Source organism: Microtus pennsylvanicus, chromosome 7, assembly GCF_037038515.1.
Source record: "Microtus pennsylvanicus isolate mMicPen1 chromosome 7, mMicPen1.hap1, whole genome shotgun sequence".
NCBI classification, from domain to species: domain Eukaryota; kingdom Metazoa; phylum Chordata; class Mammalia; order Rodentia; family Cricetidae; genus Microtus; species Microtus pennsylvanicus.
Window position 1 is genome coordinate 19,976,635 of NC_134585.1, and position 18,413 is coordinate 19,995,047.

Here is an 18,413-nt window from a genome sequence, read left to right on the forward strand (position 1 = left end):
TTGTCTCAGCTACGGCTCTTACGGAAAGTCAGGACCAAAGCAACTTGGGAAGGACAGGGTTGATGAGGTTTACACTTCCTCATCACTATTTAACAATGAAGGAAGTTAGGACAGGATTGCAAACAGGGCAGGAACCTGGGGGCACGAGCTGATGCAGAGGCCATGGAGGGGTGCTGCTTACTGACTTGCTCAAAAGCTTGCTTATTGAATCCAGGCCCACCAGCCTAGGAGTGGCACCACCCACAATGAACTGGGCCTCCCTCACTGGTCACTAAATAAGAAAAGGCCCTACAGGCTTGGCCAGAACCCAATATTCTAGAGGCATTTTCTTGATGGTCCCTCCTCTGAGATACCTCCTATTGTGTCAAGCTGTTGTTAAAAGTAGTGCTGTCATGAAGCTGGTTTCCCAACATCTCTAAACACGTAGTGTGCCAGACAAACAAATACACTGATTTTATCTTCTGTGGAAGCAGATGTGTGTATACGTGTACATGTTCATTTGTGCAAGGATGTGTGTATGTGCTACACATGTATGTGAGGTCGGAAGACAACTTCGGGTGTCATTAGTGAGGATCCATACACCTTTGCATTGTGATAGGGCTTTCCACTATGAGGAACTCACCAAGAAGTCTGAGTTGACTAGGCAGAGAGGCCCAGGAATCCATTTGTCTCCATTACCCGAGTCCTTGGATGATGAGCCTGTCCCACACCACACCTGGTCTTTTTCCAAGAGGGTGGTGGGGCTTGAACTCAGGTGCTCTTGCTTGTGAGGCAAACACCTTACCAACTAGGCCACCTCTCCAGTGCAGCAATATGCATTCACTTCCTATCCAAAGCCCTACTCACGTTGTTAACTGCATTTCATAGAAGCTCTGAGAGATGAAATCTATGCCTCAGAACTCACATCTGATGAGGACAGAGCCAAGATTCAATTGCAATTCTGCATGCCATTAAGGCACATACTCCTTTTTCTGTCTTCTGTTTGCCACAACACATTTGAGGCATGTAAATGTGGAAAGTACAAGTTTGCTTTTGGGTTTCCCACTCTATCATTCTAGAAGACCAAAAACAATAAATGATACAGCCACGAGTGCCAGCTTCTTTTGCTGCTCATCCCTGCCCCATGCCTCTCTTTGCTCTCACCTGTCGGCGGAGGTCTCTTGTCTTCTTGCTCATGTTGTCTATGGCGGCATTCAGGGCATTACTCTTTTCTGTTTTTCCAGCCTGCAAGGAAGCAAAACACTGACATAAGCAAATGCTACCAAATTACTCTTTATCACTTAGCAATTTGCTTTCGAAATTTCCTGAAAATAACAGCTTGAAAATTCAAGAATAGTTTTCAAAACTGCTATGACAGTGCCGATGACTCACGAGCCCTTCACTGAGACGCTAAGTAGCACAGCGATTAAAACGCGCATTATTTTCTTCTTTAAGCGTCTGTAATATTTCTGATACAGGGTTTGATCGGATTCAATGTGGCAGCAGGCAGAGCATTGTCTTGACAAAACTCTGATCTTCATTCTTAACAAGTCAGCTCCTTAACTGCTAAGCACGCAATTAGCTTAAAAGCATTAGATGCCCGATTTGTCAACTTCCGTGGGAGTTTCTGAAGTCATCTTCTTGGTGTATTGTGTAAGTTATGCAGAGCCATATTGGAGTTTTGCTAAACACTAAATAAAATATGCAGTGCAAATTCATACAATTTGCAAAAGTTGACCACAATTTTAGCTGACAATATTCCAAGAACAAATTGTTTTAGGTGAGAACTGGATGCTGCTTTTGGCTCCTTGAGATAATTTGTGCAACACGTTTTCATTCTGTAAGCGGAACAGTCCTCTCCGTTACATCCTTTAACCTAAGCCTTGGACTTCTCAACACACAGAGAATCACCTTGGTTGACATTTTCTACATATTCTTGTTGAGGGAGACAACCGGGTTGAATCTAATCCTACATTCTCAAGGATAGCTCCCAGCAAAGAGATTGGAAAAAATCATTATGGCTCTCACCTCTAGGAAAATTGCTGCTGCCTTTAAATTAATAAACTGCAAAAGGTTCTGAGAGGAGACCTTGAAAATCAGCAGCTGCTCGCTGAGCTTCCAGAATGGAGTCAATGAAAAGAGACCCTGTAGCACAGTAGGGACAAGGCAGTACATCATTCCATTCCCTCCCTAGGCCAGCCTCACTGAAAAAACCGACACCTTCAAGTAGTACCATGTCTTAATAACAACAACAAAATCAAGATCATCTGCTGTACTCAATAGATGCGCCTGGTTCTCCTGCCATCTTCTCAAACACTACTCTCTGAAGGGCCACATTCCCAAGGCTTTCTATGTCTTTTCCCAATTCTTACACATAGACACCTGTTAAAAACCCTTGCTGTTCCTCAATGGTTTCACAAGAAGGTCCTTTAATGCAATATACCCCTCGAAACAATTCTCCCACAATCACAAGTGAGCTCTTCTTGCTCACTGGCATTTTCCAACAGGCCCCTTTCATCTCTATGCCTTCCCAGTACCCTTGCAATAATTACTTGCAAGGGAGTTATTGAACAGGTTTGATGACTATACATAAATTAGCAGCTTCATTCAAAGTGCAACATGGTTTAATTAGAGCACCATAACAAGCCAGAAAGGTAATGATGAACTCGGAGTTTAGCACTCAGCCCAATCAGCAATAGCTGGAATCCTCTTAACCACAGTTACACATGGATTTTTCTCAGCATCAGATGTGAAAAAACGGCCATCACTTGGGAGCATGCAATACTCTGCAGGATACTTATCACCCATGGGGCTGTATCTACTAGGTTCTACTCATTGACATGAATAGTGCCTAAGGAACAACAGCGGAGACTGTCTGCTGGCATCTGCATGTACACACATGTACACCTTCATAAACACACAGAAAAGTAAAAGAGATTTTCATTTTCAAAGGTGCATATGTTTGAAACTGTCCATAGTAAAAGAAGAGAGGAATGAAGGAAAGCATAGTAGGACATATTGGTGTTGGGTCATTTAACTGAGAAAAAAAAAGTTCTTGATACCAAAATGATTCTTGAGCATGTGTTCAAATAAAACTTGTGATTACTTTAACGGCTCTAGGTAAGCAGTCTTTAGCAATAGAGAATCGTGAAGCATTAATTCAGGGTTACATAAAGCAATGGCATAAACAGATCTACAACGGGCCTAAACCCACTTTCTAATTTTACCTAAAGAGCCTAGCCTTTATTCTCTAGTTTTGTGCATTATTAGCTCTTGGTTACATCTTTTTTTTCCATTTCATGAAGGCAGCAATCACCCCAAATGGGCAGGAGTTAGGACAAAGAGAGCCCCACGCCCTCTCACCCCCTGCCCTGGCATAAGGAATGATATGAGAGACTCCTGCCATGTTGGCTGTGAAATCTCAAAAGCCTCTGTCCTGTGATTCATCAGAACAAGTGAAAGATGTAGGCCTCCCTGGACCTCGCCGCACAGACAAAGCTTTAACAGAGGATGACCGGAGGTGGAAGCGTGAGAAGGTACAATAAAGGATACATTTAAAAATGACTTCCTAATTTTCACCCAGAGCTTAACCCTACTTTAAAATATTTCATTGGGTCAAAGGCACTTTGTTCCCTGGGTAATAATAAATAGACCTTAATGCTGTAGGACTTATTAGATTTTCTTTTTTATTCCTTCCTTTTATCTCCCATCCCCGATACTTTTCTTCCTTCTCACCCCCCGGGTTTTTATTGGGTTCTTGCTCTATTTATCCAGATTTATTTGGCTTCAGTTGAGCCATTTTATACCTCTTTATTCCTTTTGCATGGCATAAAAATAAATAAAGCAAGGAGAAATAGCCCTGTCCTGTTTAAAAGCACCTCATTCCTTCTGTTTTCAAAGCCTTAACAAATCATCCAGCAATGAGCGAGGGTGAAAGGCAAGCCCTGTGTTCTGAGATGAGAGATGGATGGACAGGGCAGGATATTAAAACACAACCATAGATAACAGTGAGGACTTGCCTACCACCAAGTGCTCAGAGGAGAAGACGTCCCTCTAAAGAAGCCGTGGCAGGATCCATCATTAAGTCCGCACAGCCCTGTTAATGGAAAGGGTTGGCTTTCAGAGAGCATCAGGGAGAGAGAGACGCTTGGAAACACGGCAAGGATCGAAGCTGGACGGGGGAAAAACCACACATTCCTGTCAATGAATGTAAATAAACTTCCCATAAAAAGAGACTTTGTTGGAGAAATCAATCCTGAACATGGTTTATTCAGTAAAACATGGTTAGGATATGGAACATGTTCCTGACTTCAGAAGGACTTGCAGAATAGTGCTATGGTAAATGCTTCCTTTTTGTTTCATGCAGGGGTCTTTAAATGACAAGCCAATATACTAGAGAGCACCCAGGCAGTAAACCAAGCTGTCAATCGTCAAGCGACTCAGACTGAGTAGAAAAAGCTGGGATTTAATTACACCTGCTCTTTGTTTTAAAACTCTTCCCTCTGTCCCCATTGCTGATGAAGTTCACAACAAACCCGTCATCTTGGTGTCTAAGACCTTACAAGGACTTAATCTTGGATTTACTCATAACAGCTGATGGGACTTCTTGATGGGTCCTTTGTTCTAGACAGTGCAGCCACAATCTGGAGTTCTGCTTATGAGAAACCCTTTCCCTTCTGAACTCCTGTTTTTCTCAGTGCGGACATCTTTCTTTTTTTTAATTTATTTATTTATTAAGGATTTCTGCCTCCTCCCCGCAACCGCCTCCCATTTCCCTCCCCCTCCCCCGATCAAGTCCCCCTCCCTCATCTGCTCAAAGAGCAATCAGGGTTCCCTGACCTGTGGGAGGCCCAAGGACCGCCCACCTCTATCCAGGTCTCCTAAGGTGAGCATCCAAACTGCCTAGGCTCCCCCAAAGCCAGTACGTGCAGTAGGATCAAAAACCCACTGCGATTGTTCTTGAGTTCTCAGTATTCCTCATTGTCCGCTATGTTCAGACATCTTTCGAGTTATATCAATTACTACATTTTAAGGAGAATGTTTGGGGATCTTCTCAGCTGATATTACTCATTGTCGTCCATCACCCTTTCTTATATTTCTTGGGATTTTAAACTAGCATGTGGTATAATAAACAGACTAACATAATCAATAAATCTTTATGATCTACTCTGTGACAGACACCGGACAAGGTACAGCAACACCTTCAACACCCTGTCTTCCTCAGCAGAAGACATAAACACAGACACAGCATTTAATAAAAAAAGAAAAAAGAAAAAAAAACATCGAAGACAATCTGGAGATTGATTGGATAGCACTCTCATTAAGCCGAGGGGAAGGAAGGACTCCCAAGGAAGTGATAAAGGAGCACTGAAGAATATCTGGGAGTCAGGCAAGTAAAGACAGGAGCAAAGGACATGGGGAGTGGAAGGGCAGCTTGATCAAAGGCCAGGATCTTCAGGAATATTTGACAACTAGCATAAAAAGTGTGAAGTTTGACCTATTGGCTTTTGACACACTAAGAAATGAAATTGGTCCTACAGACAACTGAGAGTCATACAATTTAATCAAGTGAGTGAAACAGTCAGGCCATTATATCAAAGGGGCTGGAGTCTGCACAGTGGATGTGAGGACATCAGAACACAGACAGAATTAGAATTAGATGGTCACGGCCAAAGGCTCTAAGAGGGATGAGATGTGTTGAAATGAATCCAGTGATGGTCAGGATAAAGGAAAGTGATGAACTCAGGGTTCTGCTTGAGTAAACGAGGTAGGATAGGGACTGGCAGATGCTGGCAGGTGAAAGGAAGACAGCAATCCATGCTGTTATCCCGTGATGAGTGGCTGGGAGAGGGAGGGGGCTACGAACTGAAGTGATCATCTAAAGAGGAGAATCTGGTCAGCACAAGTATGCTCGTCTCAGTAACGAGAATCGAGTAGTTGCTACTTGGCTGTATCACTCAGGAAGCCGTTTCCATCCTCCAGGTCGGTCCTGCATGTGTTTTGGTGCTCATAGCATAAACAATGCTTGCACATGGTGAGTGTTCAAAAGTTATTGGATAATACAGAAGTAAAGCTATAAGTTGTCAACAAATCCCATAACATTGCTGTGCTCAGTTTCAAAACAAGAAGGTTTGCCACTAAATATTCTTATATTCCAATATGGCTTTCAAATTCTATAACAGGATCACTGTTTTTCCAAAAATTACAGAATGGTATGCTTTTCTGTTTGCTTGCTTGTTTTAAGACAAGGTTTCTCTGTAGCTTTGGAGCCTGTCCTGGAATTAGCACTTGTAGACCAGGCTGGCCTCAAACTCACAGAGATCCGCCTGCCTCTGCCCTGTTAGTGCTGGGATTAAAGGTGAGTGCCACCACTGCCCGGCTAGAACAGTATGCTTTTAATTAAACAGTTTCTTGTATAAACAATCACTGAAAATGTGTTGAGACATGTAATGTAAACTTGAAACAGCATAAATAAAATGAGACAATTGAAAATGATGGTCATGAGATTCACCCCGGAAAAAAAAATGAGCCCCAAATACTAGAAATGAGGAATTTAGCATCAATTTCTCAAATTCATAATCAAATGAATGTATTAATGTAGAGGATCCCTGGATATAATTTAAACAGCAGGAAAAAATACTTTTGTTGTTGTTCTGTTAGGTTTTGATTTTTTATGTATGCCATTTTCCCTCAAGCTTTGTAAAAGAAACATTTCCCTTTTAGTGTGAAATCTTTATTTCATGGTGAATATGAAATATGATGCCCTTAAACTTAGTTCTTCTCTGTAGAAATAGCTTTAAAAATATTTTATGCTTAACAAATAGTAGAGGGAACAGATTCTGGGCTACATTTTTTAGGCATGAGAGATATACAAATAGACAAGCATGCAAAATGAAACCTCCTCTCTCAGACTCCCGGCGCGCCGCATCATGTAAGGAAGACGCCTAAGCTGGGCACGCTGAATAATCTTCCTGAAGCAAGCACGGTGAGATGGAAATAAACGTAAAACAAACCAAATATCAACTCTGACATTTGAAATAGCTTAACTATTAAAAGTAACTGTATAGAGTGAGACCAAGAAACTGGTAGAAGAAACCAGGTGGGGGGGGGGGGGGGGCTTTGGGGCAGTAAAGGGATAAAGACTCTTTGAAAGAGCTCTTCAAAGCACAGAAAACAAAAATCAAAATTGCCTGAAACTATACTTTCGACAAGGAGCTAATACCAGAAGATATAAGTAATAACAACAAAAATCTCAACAGAAATACCAAACTAGCCCTATTTAAAAGTAGACAATAGGGCTGGGAAGATGGCCAGGCCATTTGCCCGTAACCCAATCCTAGTGAGTTCAGTGATAGACAGATCTTAGAAGTTTATTGGCTAGTCAGCCTGTGAGGCAGAATGATGGAAACATACATCAGCAGTTATGAAAATCCAAGATCAGTTTCCAGTACTGAAGAGGACAGCTGACCACTGCCTGTGACCCTCAACTCCAGGTGATCCAATGCCCTCTTCCAAACTCCATGGGTACCTCATGCCCACACACATGTGCATGTGTTCACACATCACACATGTGCACACACACACACACACAATTACAAACTAAATAAATCAAGAAAGGATGCCCATTGTTAACACCAAGACCCCTCATACATACGCTGTTCACATATCCATATATACACACTCAAAAATAAATAAATGAAGTACAAAGGTTGCCAGTATGCCTAAACCATCTCTCAAAATAAGGGAAAGAATTGATTAATAAGCAAATTAAGAGAATACACAGTATTGAATGCTGGTTTCCAGTGTCAGGGGTGAATGAGAGGAAGAGAAAGATAGGCAAGGTTAATCAATGGGTTCTAAGTTATAGTTAGATGGATTTAAGAATCTTTGGTATGTTATTACACAGTAGAGTAAATCCAGAAACTAATAGAGTCATACTTCAAAAAGCTAGAAAAAAGAATTGTGAATATTCTTACCATAAAAAGATAAATATTTGAGGTTCAACTTAAACATTATAAAATATATACCTCAAAGTATCTAATGATATCTCAAAACCGAAGGTTTTCTAAAGACTAAGGACAACATCCAGAGACAGAACACACATTGACAGTTTCCTAAGGGTTTTTACAAGACTCACATGGTGAAAATACAAAGATAGAGATAATCATATTTATCCAAAAGAACATCTGTTTCCCAAGAGATTTTACACTTCTTATGTTAAAGTTTCTATCATTTCTTTTATATTTTGTAGTAACCTAAAATGATCTCATTGGGCATAGCAAAATAATGGGAAACCTGCCAGTCCCAAGAGATGTGAGTACTTCCTTTACTGCTGTTTCTAATTTATTAGAGTAAGCATATAATATGAAGGACCAATGGAATGAAAAATAAAAATTTACCATGTCAATTTACAACAAAAACAAATAGAAATTCTGCATTAACTTATTTTTCTTAGAGTGTTCGAGATATTTTCTACCAGTTTAAATGTGCTACATTTAAAATATCATTAATGGGTTGGTTCAATCCCTGGCACTGCAAAAATAATATTAAATTGATCTTAAAATTGATCATGAACAAGGTAACCACAAGCTGAGCTTTAGACTGTTCATCTGCAGGGCAAAGATAACCACAACTACACTGTGGGGTAGTTGAGAATGAAATGAGGTAGTGTACAAAGAGAATGTAAATCAGTAACTTTTTCATGACTTCTGTTTAATAAATTTATTATTAGCAGTCATCTAAGGTAGATTTCTAAAACCATTTTAGTCCCAACTAGATCTCCATCAAAGTATGAACATAATTAGCCCTCAATTTGTTCATTTTAGCAAGATATTTGTGGGAGGGACTTGTGTTTAGCTGTTTAACACATGGTCTTGCTATATGAATCATGCAAGCTTCAAACTTAGATCCTACTGTCTCCGCATCCTGAGTACAAGGATTATGGGCAAGTACTACCATACTCAGCTTTGAATTTTATAAGTGTATTTGGACAGCTAGATGAACAAGTGGATATGTACAATACTCTCCTGATCCACTGAAGGAAAGTTTGCTTGTGATCACCAGGAAGGTTGAAGCGATTTTGGCACAAAAAGATGTCAACCCTTGAACATTATGAAATCATCAATGGGAAATCAATATTTATTTAACTAGACCAAAGTTCACATAATAGCGACTAGAGGTTAAACTGTATATCCTGTCTATACCGACATTTCAGGTTCCCAAATGCCTTTACTGAGTCATCATCACAAGATGTCAACGTACATCTCATAATGAGGTCTGGCTCATTTTAGAGATCCTCTGGGTTTAGGTGCCTGATCCCAGCAGAGAGCCTCGGGGACAGTGTGCCTCTCCCTACAGGATTAGCTGTGACGATCAGGAAGAAAATGGAAAGGCACCAGAGCTAAGACTGTCAATTATTCTGAGATACTATGGCACGTTTTCTACAATATGCAAAACCATTACTAGAGTCTAATAAACAGTGATATGGTTTATCACTGTAAAAGATAAGCAAAAGCCAAATACATAACTTTTCGTCTTTACACAGAAAGGTGATTCCTAGCCATCTTCCTATATATGCTGTGCGTTGGGAGGTAGACAAACACAGCACCATTGATTTTGTCACACATCTTTACCTCTGCTATCACTCCTGATTTCTAAGTCTTTTACCCCATTTTTCAGTTCCTAGACTCTTTAAGTAATATTAAGTATGTCAAACCTTAGCCAGCAGAGGACTTTATGAAGTCTGAATTATCAGTTGTCTAACAGAGTACTTCCACATCCTGTATACATGAAATCTAAGGCAGATTCACATTAATCACGCTGCTACCTTATCATCAACGTTAGTCTGTGTCCTACAGACAAGCTTGCATTTTGATATCCAATCACTACTATAATGGATTGATATTTACTGACAAACATATTTTTCCATCACTGCTATCCTCATTTAGTCTTTTTAAGGTCATAACTTGAAGGATGTAGGAAAACACAGACTGTAGAGAAGTTCTATAAAGATAGCCTCCACTTCAAAGAAACTTGGCATATGGAAACGTTTCCTTCAAGATAAATCAGCAGGTAATAGTTTTCTCTATAATAAAGTACATAAGTGTATTTTACAGCAAGTTCTCTTGCCTGTTGAATGTATCATGTTTTATAAAAGTTGACGCGTTCATAAATAGAAAAAACTCATGAACAGTATGTAGCTTAGTGTCATCTGATAGAAAAGGGTAGAACTTCAGAATTATCAATGGTTCATCCTCCAAAATTATTACCTCAGTATTCTACTTCCAAATTCTATACACTGTTTTCAGTTTGTAATTTAACTTCATTTCATTTAAAAATTGTAGCCCTAACTAAATAACAAAGATATGCATGCAAAGGGTGTAGTTCCACCTCCAGGATCCACATAAAGATAACAGAAGAAAACTGACACCTCAGAGATATTTTCTGCCCTCTTTACATGGACTACAGCATATGATCTAACATACATCATAAAGCCACCTTTACACACACACACACCCAATAAGAATTTTTTAAAGATTAGAACTAAGATAAATATACAGAATCACATGTTGATGTATTTAACCATACTAAGTTTTCAAAAGATATGATAAAAGTCAACAGTATATCTACTGATGAAATGTCACATTATCGATCATAATGACACAATTTTTTAAAAAATGTATGAAGTCTGATGAAGATATTTTGGAAAATTAAATGGACAGAAGATTTCCCAGATTACTGCTGTTATCCTTACTCTTACATTCATCAGTGGGATAAGGTATTTCTAGGTTCGCTTAGAAAGCATGTGTTATGGTTTGAATGTGAAATGGTCCCATGCTGCCTCATATGTTTGAAATCTAGATTCCCAGGAGGTGTTGTGATTTAGGGGTCTGGTGGAATCTTTAGAAGTTGAGGGTTAACTGGCATATGTGGGTCACTTGGGTACAGGCAATGACATACAGCCTGGACCAATTTCCAAGCTAAGTTCTTTGTTTCCTGGTCTACTGAGATATGGGCAAGGTCCTACCACCATAGATGTGAATTATTCACACACACACCTTCCTTCACTACTATTCAGGACCACCACACATTCTCAAGCCATGAACTGAAATAAAACCTGCCTTCTTGTGTTGGTTTGACAGAAAATGGCTCCCATAGGTAATGGCGCTATTAGGAGTATAGCCTTATTTGAGGAAGTGTGTCACAGTTAGGTTGAACTTTGAGGTCTCCTGTGCTCAAGATACTCTAATTGAGACAGTCTAGTTCCTGTTATCTTCAAGATGTAGGACTCTAATTTACTTCTCCAGCACCATGTCTGCATGCAAGCCACCATGACCCACCATGATGACTGTGGACTGAAACTCTAAACTGTCAGTGGGCTACTGCCAATTAAGTGGTTTTTTTTTATAAGAGTGGCCATGGTCATCATGTCTCTTCATAGCAATAGAAATTTTAACTAAGACACTCATTTAAATAATTTCTGTTGGGTATTTTTTCAGAGCAATATTAAAAAAATAATTAAGACAGAAATATAATATCAAGAGGTAGGACCGTTGCTATGGTTTCAGGCAGAACATGGAAGAGTTCGGAGCTTCAGGCTAGAGAAACATTAGTGCTACAAATAAGGTTTACTGAGCCATTCTGGTAAGAGTTAGGGATATCGTAATGTCAATAAAAGGGTAGGCAATAGAATTTGTTTATTGTCTTTTGGTGGAGAACTAGAACTCCACTGGGAGGAGAACCACAGGCCATTCATGTAGCTTTCTGTCAAAGCTCCAGGCTACGTTCTACCCATGGCCTGAAAATCCTAGTGAGAATGAATGTAAATAATGGACTAGTTTGTTTGGTGGATGAGTTTCAAGGCCACACTGTTTGTAGCACAGGCAGATATGATCCTACTTGCTCAGGTTTACAGGAAAGGAGAGTCCACATGTGGAAGAAAACAGTGCACTTTGGTGAGTAAAGGAGGGAAACCTGGCTAACGTTTTGGCCTGTACTGGTGAAGACAACATGGAGGTAATTGTTGAAGAGATGACTACTGTTAAGGAAGAACACTGTGTCCTCTGTTGACAGTGCAATAAAGGTGCCTTGAGGAGAGAAATATCTCATGGAAAGTTCCAGAATACAAAATTAAAGCTGATTTGAAAATATTCATTTGAAGAAAGAACAAAATATAGCCTCAGGAGGCACTATTGGAAATCAGTTGCCCGGGTCAATGTTTCCCTAACTTTGGCAACAAAACTGTGGCCTAAGGCAGCAGACTATATCTCAAGCTACAAGGTGAATTTGACTTTTCTAATACTGTACAGGTTCAGCAGGAACATGAAATCTAAAAGTTGGAGAGTCCAGAAGGTGTGTAGTAAGGTTTCAGAAATCTACAAAGGTAGGGAGGAGTGTGGCAAACTCCCAGAGAGCTTGGGAGGCCATTTTATGAAGCTCTGAATGTGAAGCTACCCCTAGAAGAATCTCACAAGTTAATTGCGTGTTTCTTGGGAGCAGTGAGACCTCCGATCCTGAATTTCTTGTAATCCCCTGATCTGAGTGCCTACAGCTGCTCTGAGCATGAGACCTTCAGGAGTTCCTGATGGCGATGGCAGGAGAGTGGTTTCTGGTGGGTTTGGCTAGGGCATGGCTATCTCTATATAATCTGCCTTTGAACACAATAAAGGGGGCATTCTTGGGGATTTCAAGGATGACCCGTGTCGCTGTCTCTCTGTCTGTGTGTGCCTGTGTATTTTAACCTCCAGCCCCCTTGCCCGAAACTCTCAAACTGGGTAATAGCTCATCTAGCGCAGACACCGAGGCGCAGTGCATGGTGCGCGGCATGTGTTATTGGGAAAGAAAAGTAGAAAAGAAAAAAGGGTTTTTATAAAATATGTAGAGTACAGGTATGAGAAAGGAACTCATTTCAGTCAATCAAAAGGACTACAGGGGCATTCAAGTCTATTTAGTGTGTTGCTCCAGACTCCACAGAGCTGCATTCTAAACTTTAAAGTCCACACACACACACACACACACACACACACACACACACACACAAAAAAAACAATTTCATATGTTTGCTGAAAATAGCTAAAGGGGCATGTTAGAGCACCGGGAACCTTGAAGAACACGGACATCTGGGATAATATCACAGAAGCAAGAAGGGAACCCTCCCCCTCTTCCATGCCATCCCCACAGCTTACCAGTTTAAACCAACTTAAAACCAGGAGAGATCCTGCAGTCTAGGAATAAGTAACAAAGATGTCAGCAGCCTCACCACGACCTTGGACGTTTGCAGTCCCCACCACTAGGGACCTACACAGTCCTCGCTGACACTATGTCTACCTCAGTGTGCTGCTGAATCTATCCAACTGTATGTCTAGGAAGGGGGGCAGCACAGGATCCTCTGCTGTGGCTGATGTTGCTACTGCACTACACCATCTTGAAACAGGAACTGCTGCTGGAGAGTGTCCTTGGATGGAGGGGAGCAGCCAGAGCATGTCCCAGTCCTCAAGGATTTGCTGCTCTTGAACCACCTCCGCCTGGTGAGCCATCCCCAGCTTCAGCATCTTCAAGTTGAAATGCTGTTATCCCCTAACTTTCAGGGAAAGTACCACCCACACCCTGATGCTACTGTGTCCTGACCACTGGGGATTAATTGGAGACTGTGCTTTGACAAGTGTAAGCAGTACTTTATCCTCCCACTGCAGACAGAACACTGTCCTGGGTCTGGACTCAAGTTGTCCTTGTATCCCAGATATTCAGAATGGCCAGTCCCATGCTCTGGGAAACAGTCCTGAGCTGATCTGAGCAATCCCATTTGAAGGCAAACTGGTCCTAATATGCCGCTTTAGGATCCAAGGGGAGCAGGATCAGCTCACTATATTCTGAATGCTTGCAACTCCCCTTCCTCATGAACTATGCTGTTCTTTATCCTCGGACCCCAAGCAATAGCTATGCTTGACCACTCCCAGGTCTTGGCTAAATCCTATGTGGCCTCTGAGAGTATGAGATGTCCCATCACCACGGTGTCCAGAGTCACCCTGGATCAGAACTACTATTCTACTTTTGATAAAGGGGCAAGTGACAAGCCACGACTGAAGCATACAGTTAAGGTGGCACGGGCGACTAAAGATAGTCCTGTCTCCAGTCCAATCAGCAAGACGGAAAATGAGACAGCCCTTGATCTACGGCATGGGGAGCAGACATGGGCAACAATAAATGAAGATTTATTGAGTGATTCCTCTACAGAAAATCAATGTGCAGAGATTTCGAAAGTCCTTCAGTAAGCTTTAATTAATGCTAAGGAAGAGAGCCTGGAGAACACTCACGTATCTGAGAAGCAAAAGTAAACAGTGTGTCTAGTCAATAAAAACAACAGACATGTGGAATTCATACACCACCAAGACTTCCTGGGCTGGGGTTATTTGGATGTGATGTACAGCTTTTTTGACTTTTGGACCTGTCTGTAAGGGAGTGTGGGTCAATTAGGTGTGAACGGTGGTTACACAACTGCCCCGGATTCATCTCTGTTGGTGTGATAAGATGCAACTTGGAGGACACATTTGCCACCCACAATTCCAGGCTACCGTCCACTGTGGCAGGGCAGTCAAGTTGGCAGGAACCTGGAACATTTGGTCACACTCAAGAGCAGGGAAGAGTGAATTTGTTGTGTATGTTTAGTGCTAACCTGGGATTCTCTACTGTAATACAGTCCAGGGTCCGGAAGCAGGTGCCACCCACTTTTAGGCTGCTTCTTCCATACCATGTCAGGGAAATCCCCAAAGACCTGCCCACGGGCCAACCTCACCCAGACAGTCCTGAGAGACTCTTCTTAGGTTAGATTGTGTTAAGTTAACAACCCAAATTAATCATCACAATGGCCATTTTTAAAACTTAACATTTGGGGATGGATGCTGGGTAATTGCAGACATGCACTGCTGAAGCTGGGTTAATATGGGCAGATGGGACATTTATGAGCATGTTTGAAATGCATTTATCATGATCATGATCCCAAAGAAGAGACTGCCACCACTTTTTCTTATGTATACTGAAGAGGTTTCTGGGTTTCTTTGTCATGAAACACCCGTCTCTTTATTACTTAGCACTAAACAAGATCCAGAGCTAAATTTGATAAAGAATAGCATCAGACTGAATCCAAAAGCCCTGGAAACATACAAGTTAGAGTTGTGTTTGTGTACTTCCTGCTCCTCTCTTTCCTGAGGGTCCGTTTCTCCATCACCTGGATGGTGGGTACTAGTCTGCCTACCCCAGGGAGGTAAACTTCAAACTTTGGAACTCACGGTCCAAGCCTGTCTGGGCCTGGTGATTTCAATGTGATGCTCTATAAGGGTTTCAGGTGTCAGGGAAGATTGATACAGTGGCAGGAGGCACACAATGAAGCCCAGTCCAGTCGCAGTGGATAACTGTGATGATAATCGCCAGAGCAAGTCATAAATTCTGGCCTCAGAATTAGGAATGGCCTATAAATATCAAGTAATAGGAGCCTGAATTAAAAATGAAACTCGCTGATGCCTGTATTATTTCTTGCAGTGTGTTCTAGAGAAGCCACGACATTAGAGGCAGAGATGGTCCCCTTTCAACGTCTGCTGTCAGAAAACTGAGAGAGTTAATTCCTCTTCGTGTCAACCTCAGAGAAACAGGACCAGCCTCAAAGAATAGAGCAGCAAGTACATATTTGGCATCACACAACAAGGAAACCGCAGGTCAGGAATAGCAGAGAAATCCAAACCCTGCACTTGAAGATCCATATTGCTAAGGTAAACTTCTAGCTGTCAGACACCAGCATCCTCCAAGTCAGCATGAGTTAGATGGGATGCTTGCCTTTCTTGGATCTCTTGTATCCAATTAGACAGAAGTGTCAGTCAATAATATGTGAACCTGGATCATCCAAGCGTGCAACCACTTTAAAAGGATAATATTTGGGGTTGCAAGATAATTACAGATAGGCACTATTGAATCTACGCTCTCATCAAAGGGAACTATTTAGCACTTTATTAAATATTTCATTATTAAAAATCAAATGTCATAATCATATGTTTAATTTAGGTAGACCCTTTATAGATAAGTGTGTTACTTATTACAATTGTTAAATTGGATACATTTTTCCTACCATTTTATAAATTGAACATCTTCTTTTACTCAATATTTAGGCTTAGAGAACATTTGTTCTCTTTTAAGAAAATTTCGTTAATTTTCATTTTTGTTTTTATGAATGTTTTCTTGTATGCATAATTCTGCAGTGTGTGTGTGTGTGTGTGTGTTTGTGTGTGTGTGTGTGTAGCGGTAGCCACAGTGTAGGTAAAAATACAAGTGGCCAGAAGAAGTTACCCACGGAATGGGAGTTACAAACTATTGTGAGCACCCATGTGGCTGGTCAAGCTGAATTCGGGTCCTCCAGAAATATCACCCTAGCTTCTTTATTCTTACCCAGGTGCTTATCAACATCTCAGTTCGCACGCCTGCAACTTCTTTGGTTGCGTTCGCCTTTAATATTCCCTTCAGTGTCTTGCATCCCACGGCTGGGGAACCATGAGCAAACACACATTTACACCCAGAGAGCACCACAAGAGACCAGAGGAACCATTCCAGCCAATATTAGCATGGTGAGCCAAAAGGTTTCCTGGGGCTAATCACAGCAGTGTGAGTAAGGGGCTACTTTCAAGAGCACCATGACTGGAAGGGAGCAGCGTCACTGAAAAGCAAGAGTGAGGAGGATTCATGAAAACCGCATCTCTGGAACTCCCTGCTCAAATGGCTGGCAGCTCCATGAAAGAGACTCCTCCTCTCCTAGAGAACTGTTTACTATGTTTATAAACTTAGAGGCTGTTTTCTTTTTATTTTTATTTTGAAACTTTCTGGAATGGTTGATCTCGATTGTCAACTTGACTGGATCTAGACTCTCCTAGGATGCAAATCTGGGGATATCGCTAAGGAATTATCTAGATGGGGTTACCTTCTGGGCACATCTTGAGGGATGATCTAGATTAGATTAACTGAAGCAAAAAAGCACTGTGTCATAAGCTGCTATCCCAGATCACATGGCAAGAAGACGGCATGAACATGCGTTGCTCCCTGGTTCTGACAGTGGGATTGATGTGAGCAGCTGCCTTCAGCTCCTGAAACCATGCCTCCCCTGCCGTAATGGAGTGTGTTCTTGAACTGAAACACAATAAATCCTCCTTGCGCATGTTGCTTTGTCAGGCACATAAACAAGAAAGACAATAAATGCCCTTGCTGAATATCCTGAGACTTTTGTGCGTGCCCAAACCACGTACCATTGTGTGTTCTCCTGAGTCTTGGGGCTCTCCTTTCGGGAAAGCTTCCCCAACTGAGCAGAACAGCCATTCAGACACCAGGATTTTGTCATAACTCTCTAACTTCTTTATTTGGAACCTACCCCATCTGACAACTCTACCCAGTGCATTCTCCACTGCACAGGCAATGCAATCTTAAAACAAACGAATAATAAAAATTTGTGTCTGTGTCATGGCTCTCTCTGTAAGAACATCAATGAATTCCCTTTGAAAGATTTTAAACATGGACTCAAGTCCTTATGTCATGCTACAGTTCATACTGATTTGACCTCTGTTCCATCTAGGGCCCGCTCTTCATGCTTCAGCCGTGTGCTTAAAGATGTCATCACCCCCTCTCTGCCTAGCTTTGTCCACCCTCAAAATAAAATTCCCTTTCTATTGTTCATTTCCTACCATCTTGTCCTGGGTTTCCCCTCCTTATCTTTCTAGTCTCACTCCCAATGCCGTTTCTTCCAAGAACACTTCCCAGGCCCTCTTACAAGCGCTTATTACAGTTTATATAATTAGATAATCTCTATGATGAATTGGCTAATGTAGCTCAACCACAATGCTACAAGAGAAGAGGATTGATTTTATTCTTTTCTGTCCTCAGTACCTAGCATACACTTGACATGTATAAATTCTATAATTGCCTATTGAGTATGGATTGAATTAATTACTTGTTTTATAAGGACATTGGGAATTTTTTATGAGAATATTGGTACTTAATATACCTAGTGAAGTTTCTTGTCAAAGCAAGCGATAGTCTGAGAAAAATTCTATATTATCAAGGAGCATAACTCTGTGTGTGTGTGTGAGTGTGTGTGTGTGTGTGTGTGTGTGTGTGAGAGAGAGAGAGAGAGAGAGAGAGAGAGAGAGAGAGAGAGAGAGAGAGAGACTGAAATACCTTATACATGCTTAACAAATATGACTGGGAAACATATAAAATTTAACTTAGAAGATAGAGCATAATTCATAAGCCTAAAAATACTTCTAAACAGGACTATCTGGTTAATTTAATTTTAATTTTGTTTTCAGTCAATGTCTTAATAATCATGTAGCCTTGACAGACCTCAAACTCACAATTCTTTTGCACAAGCCTTTAAGGAATATCCTTTTAAAAGACTACACCATTAC

At 41.1% G+C, this 18,413-nt stretch overlaps 1 protein-coding gene across 4 annotated transcripts in view; it reads right to left on the minus strand.

Annotated features, from left to right (window-relative positions):
* Ctnna3 (catenin alpha 3) overlaps positions 1–18,413 on the minus strand; it is a 1,278,003-nt gene that overhangs the window by 612,345 nt on the left and 647,245 nt on the right. For all 4 annotated transcript variants that reach the window (XM_075980084.1, XM_075980083.1, XM_075980082.1 and 1 more), the window contains exon 8: positions 1,144–1,224. In XM_075980084.1, the coding sequence (XP_075836199.1) occupies positions 1,144–1,224 (81 nt within the window). The remainder of the gene's footprint in view (positions 1–1,143; positions 1,225–18,413) is intronic.